The 10,725-nt window shown below is 40.2% G+C and overlaps 1 protein-coding gene across 2 annotated transcripts in view; it reads left to right on the forward strand.

Moving 5' to 3' along the window:
* ZNF451 (zinc finger protein 451) overlaps positions 1-10,528 on the forward strand; it is a 33,336-nt gene extending 22,808 nt beyond the window's left edge. For both annotated transcript variants that reach the window (XM_036380164.2, XM_036380165.2), the window contains exons 14-15: positions 6,551-6,625; positions 9,397-10,528. In XM_036380164.2, coding sequence (XP_036236057.1) covers positions 6,551-6,625; positions 9,397-9,467 — 146 coding nt within the window. In that variant the 3' untranslated portion in view covers positions 9,468-10,528. The remainder of the gene's footprint in view (positions 1-6,550; positions 6,626-9,396) is intronic.
* Positions 10,529-10,725: the final 197 nt, after the last annotated feature.

Below are 10,725 nucleotides of genomic sequence, written 5' to 3' on the forward strand. Positions count from 1 at the left end.
CACCACATAGTACACAGCAGCATCAGCCATCATTTACAGATCTTAATGTGGCAAAACTGGTATTGGAGGGTTGAGAAGGAAAGTCATGCAGTGTATCATAGGCTGGTATAACTTGTTGACCTGTTACAGACAAGCAGCTGAGTGTAAGGAAATGCAAACAAGAATTGCTTGCTTTGTGACTTTCTCAAGCCTATGGCTATTATTCTGGAGAGAGAAATAAGTGAGAAACAGGACAGAGAATCAGGTTGAAAAATACCAGGCCATTGTTGGTATTGGATGAGCTGCAAAATGAGAAAGCTCTTTCCCTAAATCACCTTGACAGGCTATCATTAGCTTCTGAGCAGCTGGATTGTGTTTGGATGTGGCAATCTGACAGGTGCATCTTGTGAACTGTTTTACCAGCACAACTGCTGTGGGAACTATAGTACTGCATTTATTTTAAAATAAGTAATGAAAATTAAATTTTCTGCATATGTTGCAATATGATACCAACTGTATGTTACTATAGGAAACCCTAGGCTGGAGGAGGTGCTTGAACTTCCTTTGAGGCATGACAAGAGTAGGCATTCTTACTTGTTCGCTGCTGCTGCTAAGCCTGAGTTCATAAATGAAGAAGGTTTTTGCTTTTATGGTGAAACCACAACACATGACAAGAGCTTCGTGCATATTAACCGAGTGGTTTGGGAAGGGCAGAAGAGAAGAGTTTTCAATGTCTTCTTTTGTAATAAAAAACCTGTAGCATGCAGAAAAATATCATTATTCCATTGTTTGTGTCTTGGTGATATCCTGTGTGTTGAAAGTACACTTCTAATGAGTGCTGGACAATGTTGAGGGCAAAGCTGATAGTAGGTTGTGGTCATCATATCCATCTGGACACTGACAGGAATGCCACAACTTTTTGGTTGACAAGTTGTTTTTGTGTAAGTCTTTAGCTTAACTGTATTTCTCCCAGTTATGTTCAAATGAGACCCTTCAGTGACTGAGCTCTTATGTAAAACAGACTCTTTTAAATAATAAGAAAAAAGTTTTGAAAGTATTTCTTGTCCTTTCTTTTGAAGAGCCAGTCTGTTTCATGAGCCTGTCAGAGTCAGTGGTGTACTGAATGTAGTGTTGTCTGCCAGATAGCCACCATAGCTCTTTCACTGACCCATTAAGTACATTTCCCTGTGCTCAAATGGAGTTGCCAGCCTACGTCTTCAATCTGCTGCTCTTGCCTGAAATGTTTAAATATTACCAAATGCAGCTTCCATGAGAGTTTTTATGTTTGGAAGAGCAGGATTTCAGTTCATTTTAATGAATGCTCCCAAGCTTCCTAGCTCCCACTATGGCCAAAATCTTTTGTTTTACCTACAGCCAACAAAATAATTTAAGAGGACAGAAGAGCAAATTTATAGAAGACCTTGAGAATAGTTGCTTTGCTTCTCCATAGTGAAGATTTTCATGGGTGAACATCCTTGTGTGGTCCAGTTTCAGGTCCAGTATGAATGCTGCATCTGTCCTATCTCTGCTTTTTCCAAACGAGCAGTTAACACAGATTGCAAATCACAGCCTCCAGCCCCCGCTTTCCTGAATGTGAAACTGAATGTGAGGGGCATGAGCATCTGCAGAGTGATGCACCATGAATGAATTATAGTTTCTCCAGTAATATATTCCTTTACTATAGCAGCCACAGCTTATTGCAGTAGAGAGTGATAAGAAAGTCACGCTTCAGTTGTAACCTGGTGTTAGCTACAGCAGGAAGTTACCACTGGGTTTGGTATGTCAGTGGCATCTCTTGTATGTTCCTGCCCTAGGGAGAAAGCGATGTACTGACACCTAAGATAATGAGTCTCAACAATTGGAGCCCAGTGGATGAACTGGGAAGACCTCACCACTCAGATCATACAAAAAAAAATTCTTGAGGCTTAGCTTAAATCTGGCTTTGAATTTGAGAGAGGAGTCTAAGATAAAGGTTAGATGAAAGACTGAGTGACTAATAATTATATTGGCCACCGTTTCCAAGAAATGCAATTGGAGGAGAGTGGCAGCTTGAGAGCTTTATTTTTATTTGTCCTACACTTGAATGAGCAACTGTAGGCAGAGATACATAGAGTGAAGCTTGCTTTGCATGGAGGAAGAGAGGGCTTGTATGGTGGTAACCCTCAGCAGGGAGTAGCTGTACTTGCATTTACAGATGATATTACCTTAATATGAAGAGAGATTAGAGCAGTAAGTATTGGGGAAGAGTTTGTGGGAAGGATCCTCCCGGGGCATATGAAAAAAGGAGTAAAAGACAAGATTCTAGAAGCCAAGGGAAGTATTTTAAAGGCAGCATGGCTACACATACCAAATGTGGTTGCTAACAAAGGTAAGGGTGGGGTACTGAGCTAAAGCTTTTGGCTAGGAAATTCCTGGGATCCTGACTGAGTTAACAAATGGTATCCACAAGGTAGCACTAAAACTCCAGACATCAGCTGTAAGAGGAGAAGTGTCAGTGGTTGGAGAGAAAGTGCGATGTGAATGCCACTGAGCATTGGAATGGGAAAGGGGCAGGTGAGATTGGGAGTTACTGAAAAGACTAAGAGAAGGAGTATTTTAGGAGGGAAGTGGAGGTGGGGTGTGAGACTGTACAGGAGACAAGAGGTGTGTTGTGTGGTAAGGGAGCAAGGAGGAAGGCTGGGGAAGGAAAGTTGAGTCTCTGGTGCTAAACCTGATGGAAATTATGAAAGGGTTGGTGGTAACTGGGTGGTTGCCAAAGAAGATTAATGGCAGGATATAGAATAAGACGTAGTGGGGGAATGTTACCCTGAGCTGTGTGGGCAGCTAATCCAAACTCAGGCTGTGTTGCTTTGATGGCAGGACAGTGGGTGGCACTTACATTCTGTGAAAGTTACCAGTCTCTCCCCAGAAGAGGTTTCTCAAAGACATGAAATGCCAAAAAATCACTCTGAGCTCTGAATTCATCTGGAGTTTGCCTTCCTGTTTTCTAATTCTTCCAGTAAGAATATGTCAGTATGTGAGCACAGTAGTGAGCAGTAGGATTTCTTTTGAAAGAACAGGTACAGTCAGAGGTTCTTACCTGATGTGTATTTGATAAAATGTAGTAGAGAAGAGTACAAGAGATCTTAAGATCTCTTGCCTCTGAAACTGGGCAGCTGCTTTTCCTCTGACACCAAAGGAGTTGGGAGCTATAGGATGTGCTAAGGATTTTAACAAGAGCAATAGGACATACCTGGTTTCTCAAAATTAGAAGATGCCAGCTGTGACATCTCATCATTAGAAGATGCAAGCAGTTTCAGCAGTATATGTTGATGAAGTGTGGGCTGGATGAGAAAACTGAGGTGGATTGAAAACTAGCTGAACAGCCTGACCTGGAACATGGTGATCAGTGGCATGGGCGTCAGGAACCAGCTGTGTCCCAGTACAGGGGCTGATCCTTTTTAATGTCTGTTAATGACCTGGATGATGGGGCAAAGTATACCTACAGCAAGTGTGTTGATGACACAAAACTGGGAGTGGCAGTTGGTGCACCACAGGAACTGTGCTGCCATCCAGAGGAACCTTGACAGGGGAAAAGTGGACTCACAGTGAATCTTATGAAGTTTAACAAAGGGAAGTGCAGAATTCTGCATCTGGGGAGAAACAGCCCCAAGCATCAATACATGCTGAGCAGGAGTCAACCAGCTGGGAAATGGCTTTGTAGGGAAGAACCTGGTGGTCCTGGTAGACAGCAGGTTGACCGTGAGCTAATGTAGGTTCTGGTGGATGAGAGGTCCCACAGTACCCCGGGCTGCATTAGGAAGATTGTTGGAAGTAGGTTGAGGAAGATGATCCTTTCACTTTATTCAGTAAGGTCATATCTAACAATTTTGGAGCTCCCCACTACATAGTCTTTTGAGTAGTACTCAAAAGCTATCTGGACAGAGTCCTGGGCAGTAGATGATTCTGACTGAGCTGGGAGGCTGGACAGTACAACTTCCAGAGGTCCCTTCCAATCTCCACCATTCTGTGACATTGCCTGACCAGTCTGGTGGCCTTTTATGATGGAGCAACCACAGTGCTTGACAAGGGAAGGCTGTGATACCTGCCTGGACTTGTTGGTGGATAAGGAATTGGCTGGATGGACATTGCTAGAGAGCTGTGGTCAGTGACTCCATGTCAAAGTGAAGGCTGGTGACAGATGGTGACCCCCAGGACTCTGTCTTGGGACCGGTGGGTGCTTTTTGGTCTCTTTACTGGTGACACAGCCAGTGGAATCAAGGGCACCCTCAGCAGGTTTGCAGATGACATGAAGCTGAGCGGTGCAGTTGCACCTGAAGGATGGGATGTCATCCAGGAAGACCTGGACAAACTTGAGAAGTGGGCCCATGAGAACCTCAGGAAGTTCAATAAGGCCAAGTGCAAGGTGCTGTACCTGGGTGGGGATAATTCCAGACATGAATACAGCCTGGGAGAAGAGCTGCATGTGAACAGGCCAGTGGAGAAGGACTTGGGAGGTCTAGGGATGAAAAGCTGGACATGAGCCAACAGTGTGTGGTCACAACCCAGAAGGCCAGTGGCATCCTGGGCTGCATCAAAAGAGGAGTGGCCAGCAGGTCAAGGGAGGGGATTCTGCCCCTCTGCTCTGGCTTCATGAGAGCCCACAAGGGTGCTCTGTCCACTTCTGGGTCCTCAGCACAAGAAAGTCATGGATCTGTTCAAGTGGGTCCAGAGGAGGCCACAAAGATGATCAGAGAGCTGGAAAGAAAGGCTGAGAGTGTTGTGGTTGTTCATCCTGGGGCAGAGAAGGCTCTGAGGAGATCACATTGTGGCCTTCCAGTATTTAAAGAGGCCTTATAAAAAAGGACTTTTTACGTGGGCAGATAGTGACAAGACAAGGAGGAATAATTTTGTACTAAAAGAAGGAAGATTTGGATTAGATGGTAGGAAGAAATTACTTACCTTGAGGGTAGTGAGGCACTTGACCAGTTGCCCAGAAAAGCTGTGGGTGCCCCATCCCTGGAAGTGTTTTTATGTCATGTGTACTACGCCAAGAATTGAGTTAGGGAGTGACTGCTTCAACTGTTCCACCTCTAACAGGTATAAAACTTTTTAGAGTGGTCTGACATGTCTTCCAAGCTGGAAGATTAAAAGGATAGTTAATTAGGGAGAAGCCACTTGCAAAAAGCTTTTCCTTTGTGCTTTTTCCTCCCTTTCATTAGTAATTGTAGTGACTGCTTTGGGGGATGAGGGGGTGTGGATTTTTCTTTCCTTTGCTTTGGAAAATGATGTCAAAATTAGTATCTCTTCTGCTCAGAAATAGTAGGCAGCTCCAAAAAGAGTTCACAGTCAGTCTGCCAAGTAAGTGAGAAATATCATTTAAATTATCTATTTCTGGTATATTTTTGGGCTGCTGATCACTGTTTGACACCAGCTGTTGGAATTTTTATTCCTGGAATTGGGAATGTCAGCAAGGTTCTGCTCAAACAGGTTGTGTGTCAGAGGTTTGAAGACAAATTTTGGAAGCTTACCTGACAATTTGAATAGCTAAGTTGGGTAATTCAAAATGCCAGAAGTCACACAGTCAGTAAATTAGATGGCCATATCAGAAAGTTCTTTGTTGGTTAATGTAATCAGAAGTATATAGATGTATTAATAAATGTGATTACTTTAAGGGGAGTGCTTCTGTTGGTATGACTGCAGGAGACCTTGCTGATTACTAATACTGTAAGACCTCATTACAGAGACCATCTCCCAAAATAGCAATAGCCTGTAGCAGGAGCATGAATGCATAACGTGACTCATGGGCTTGGCTCTTAACCTGTACTTTACTGTGCCTCTGTTTCATGGGGAAAAAACCAACCAACAAAAAACTAAACCAAACCAAACCCCACACCACTTCAGGTACACTAGACACTTCAAAATAAAGCTGTTCTTCTGGAGCAGGAAACCAGCCTTGTGAAGAGTGTTATTAAGAAAGGGAAAAGTTGTGGAGTTTTGGCTGGGCTGGGTTGTGATGAATTAACAGATTAAACTAAGTCTATCAACCTTCTGCTTATATGAGACTTGAACAGCAACATCTGCTGAATTGCACTGCTCAGTTGAGTTTTAGCACTCCATTGTTCAAATGCAGTATTTGGGCAATAAAACACAGCTGCAGTCATGTAAAGGCAAAGACACACTAAGGCACTTCTTCCCACAATTAAATCCTTGATACATTTTATAGAAAGTGAGTAATTTATAGAAAGTGAGTCATTTTTAATAACTGAATATTACCAAAACCCCCACAAATGCAGTTGACACAGTAGCTTCTGCACCTATTATTTCTTGTTGCTGCTTTACCATAATAAAAAAATTAAAGCCATCTGCCTCTAGATTGTGGGGAGAAGGGGAAGGAGATAGCTGAAAAATAACTGTCTCCTGAGTTGCTGTCTTAAACTACCACTGGAATGTATTTTTATCTTGATTTTTTTTTAGATCATAACAGGTGTACTCTTCAAATCAGTTGGTGTTACAGTAAGAGAAATGCAAGAGAGGTTGTTAATATCTTTATTAGAAGCAATGTGTCATTTATTTCATTTGTGCATTTAAGGTTCAGATAGTGAAGAGGATGAAGATATGAAAGAAACACTGAAGCGGAGCTTAGAAGAAACAAAGAAAGAAGAAGGTGTGTCAATTTTTACTTTTCTGTGTTCAAGAGCACTATTAATTATGGAAGATACAGAAACTGAACTTACAACCAGTTTTACAGCAAGTGACCTCTTAGGAATACTCTCTAAATTATGTTGGGCAGACTTGAGTAGTGAAGAATGCTGTGATGAGTTATAAGTATAAAAAGTTTGTAACCTGAAAAGTATGCTATCAAACTAAAAATCTATTTCATTGGACACCACAGGGTGCCAGTCAATTAAAGACTTGACTGAGTTCACTTTGTACCAGTTTAATATGACTGTGTTGTCTCAGAGCAGAACTATTGACTAAACAGTTGAACTTCTGAATGAACAATTCAAGATTAGATATCATTTCACAATAAAGCACTCTGGTCTCCTGAAAGAGCTGTGGAGTTATGCACAAGGTTGAATCAGCATCACATCTGTCCATTCACATCCTATTTTACATTATTTGAAATTGTTTTCATCCTTCTGCTGTTGAGCTTACTGGTGATGTTCAGTGTAGTCATGCATTTTTGGTGACAGACCACAGTGTACTTGAGAATAATTTATTGTTAAAGACTTGATTCTGCCCCTCTACCTGATGGAAATAAACTAAAAAAACCCAAGAAAGTTGTACAAGCTCAGTGATAAAACTGATTACTGAATGTTATGTTCCCAGAATTTATTCAGTTGTAAGTTTACCAGCTGTTACTAAACACTGTTTTTAAATGTCCAGCATTCATCTCCAGCACTGAAAATTTGGGGCATTCAGGCCCCCTAGTACTGGGATAGCAGTGGCATTTGGTGCATGCAGGAGGTCCCTCTTCTGATGCTGCAGTGCAGAGGCATCTGACCTTATGAAGCACCCTGGCTTCAGATGAGTCACAGCTTGGACCTTATTCTGTATTTTTGTACAGGCTTAGTGGCTAAATAACATATTTTAATGCAAGCAGTTGTGAGCAGATGGTTTTCAGTCTTTGTTTGGTTTTGTTTGTTTCTGTGGGCATGTAATATTTTTCTTTAAGCAACTCTTTTTTTTTATCAGTAGTTCTGGACATTACAGGAAAGTCCAGACGCATGAGAGAGCAGTCAGTGATATGATCTCTGTTCCAAATCTCAAAATAAAACAGCCCAACAATTATTAAAGTTTTTAAATTCTATTTCCTTTTTCATAAGAATAGACAGATCCTTATTTTTAATAGGATGTGCTTGTGTCCTCCTAAAGCAGAAGATGAATAATTCATGAATGACAATGTGTCTGAAAGCTGCTTTAATTTTTCCAGCTATATTATTTATATTAATATTTGCTGTGTGTACAAACCTTGTCAAATTTATGCTATTTGATCACTAATACCAAGCAATTAGTGCCCAAAACAACCTAAATGTAATGCAAAAACTGTTTCTTTTTTGAGTATTATTGTTATGTTTGCTAAATTATCCCATCATTAAAAAAAACCAAACAATATTAGAGGCAGCGGTAATTTTAATTGAATAGTTTAGAAAATATATAAAATTGGATACACTTGAAATATTGACAGTATAATTTGATTAAAAATAAGGGATAATTTGGTTCCAATAATGGTGCATAAGCAAAGGATAACCGTGGGGTATGGAGTGCAGGGCTCTGGGACCCTCACCACCTCACGTAGGAGCTTGCCAAGTGAAGATTCCCCCTGATATGCCACGTGTCAATGCCATCTCCTCCCATTCTCGACTGATCACACTTCTACCTCCGCCCTCATCACCACCTTTACCGCGCGTGCTCCACCACTCGTTTTGGTGGTCGCCCAAGTCTTTGGGGGTCATTTTTGATGAAGGCCTCTCCTCTTGTTCGATGTCCTTCAACTCACCTTTGGGTTACACATGCGCACCAGGCTAGTATAATGTAAGCCAAAACTAACATAATATTATATTTAAGCATCAAAGCAATAAACCTCTTATAACTGGCATTTTCCTGGGACCCAACCAGATTTTCCCTTCTTTCTGTTAATTTTTAGTAACTGTTATCTCTTGCTTTTTCCTGTCCTTGAACATCTGCAGGAAAGGGGGGGTGGAACCCCTCCTCTCCCTTTCTTTCTTGGCATTACACCTTTTAACTGTTTTATTATTTCCAAATATTAATTACTGTATCAATATTGATTACTGTTTCAATTTTGTCAGCATACATATTTACCACATTATGAAAGTTGTTCAAGATCGTTAAGAAGTCAGATGAGTGCAATGCAATTTTTCTCCTCACCACCAAAACTGTAACAGCTCTGATCTAGACTATTTCTCACTGCTGAGATTGCCTTTTTATCTACTTGTCTAGCCTACCTGGTAAGAGTGACAACACTGCTGCCAAGTCAGAATGTAGGTATGGGCATATCTCTGGATAAGGAACTGGAATGAAAATACTGAAACCTCTCTGCTTGTTATGTGTATACATTGGGATTTTTTAATACTTTGTATATTTTTCTTGGTGCGTACATATGGGTTCTAATCTTGCTTTTAGTTTGACCAGTAAATACAGAGTTACAATTATGGTCTTAATCTAATCATTGAGCTACTCCTGGTAAAGACAGTGAAAAGTTGTAGAGGTGTTTTCCACATTTTGCAGTGTTGAAAAGATAGCATAAAACAAGGAGAGGAAATATTTTCATCTGTTTCTTAAGGGTTTTTTGCAGTCTGCTGACATTGCCCACTGATATAAGTTCATGCTTTATGTAGTAATATTAAGGTAGTTGTGTTTATGTCTAGTTCTCAATTGCAGTTTGACATTACACTCTTTTTTTTATTTATGCAGAACTGCAAGACACAGAACTGCAAGATGCAGAACTGCAAGAAGCTATCAAAAGGAGCCTTGAGGAAATGTAAATGAAGATACTTCAGTACAATAACACTATGCCATCAGAACTGCTCACAAAAATGGAAGCTTGTTCCATCTATTTACAAGGGTTCAAAAATGCCACTTTTGAAATGTCTGTAATTGTTAGATTAATAATCTGATGTCCTCTGTCATATTGGTGAACAGCTGGAGTTTATTCATATTCACAGCAATGTGTTATGTTTGATAAAAAGAAATTTTTAAGCCTTTTCATATTTGTTTTTAAGGGGTGATGACTAAATCTCTACAATTTAGCAGTTTGAAATTGTTGCCTAATTAGTAGGCTGGTCTTACTAGGTATTTTGGGGTTCCTGGTTGTTAAGGTTTCTTTTCTTAAATTGGTTCTTGTATTTAATTTTTTTTTGTCACAAAATGTAATTGTCTTTATTTATTTTTTCATGTGGTCTTTGCAACAGATAAAAATAGTAAACTCCAGTTATCTCAGATTTGCCTGGCTAATCTTGTTATAAAGAGAAGCTTAAATCCCAGGGTTGTTGAACATATGGCTTAACTCTTGCCTGTGGCTGGTTCTACTTCACAGACCATGATTTTGTCCTGTTTGTTATAAATGTCTGAATCAGAACCACAGGCTGTACAGTTAGTTTACCAGCTTTGTTTTTATAAATATGTTTGTTTTTTCAAAAGTGGTAGAGTATTTGGATTTGATGGCTTAAAATTTGATGACTTCATTGGCTCTCCCTTACCTGAAGCAGGAACAACCTTTTAAGGGAACAGAATCTAAATAAACTTTCTAGTTTCTGTTTGGACTACATGTGAGAAGATTTAAACTGTAATATTTCTGTATACTATGGTCTTTGCTCTCTTCTGCTCATGAAGAGGTGGCATTGGATAAATGGATGTAAATGTGCTAATTATTTTTGTACTGTCCTTACTTTAAGTGAAATTGTGTTTAATTTCTCCATTTTGTTTAAAAATACCTATGCAAACTGTCCAGCTTTACCAGCCTGTTATCCTTCAGTTAATGATTGCTGTCAATCAGTAAGAATTCCCAGTGTAATAAAATGCCAGCCTAATTCTTTTCTATGATTCACTCACCTTGTGGGTTTGCTTCTACCTGCTGTATCCTTAAATACTCATTATGCAAGTAGATACTTTTTGTGGAGAATATGATGTGGGGAAGGCTGGATTTTTCTCACTATTCCAAAGAGTCAGTGTAACAACAGCTGTTTGTCATCATAGTTAGAAAAGCTGGAAGACTGACACTGGTTTATTTCTAATCATCATTCT

This window comes from Molothrus ater, chromosome 3 (assembly GCF_012460135.2).
Source record: "Molothrus ater isolate BHLD 08-10-18 breed brown headed cowbird chromosome 3, BPBGC_Mater_1.1, whole genome shotgun sequence".
Taxonomy (NCBI): domain Eukaryota; kingdom Metazoa; phylum Chordata; class Aves; order Passeriformes; family Icteridae; genus Molothrus; species Molothrus ater.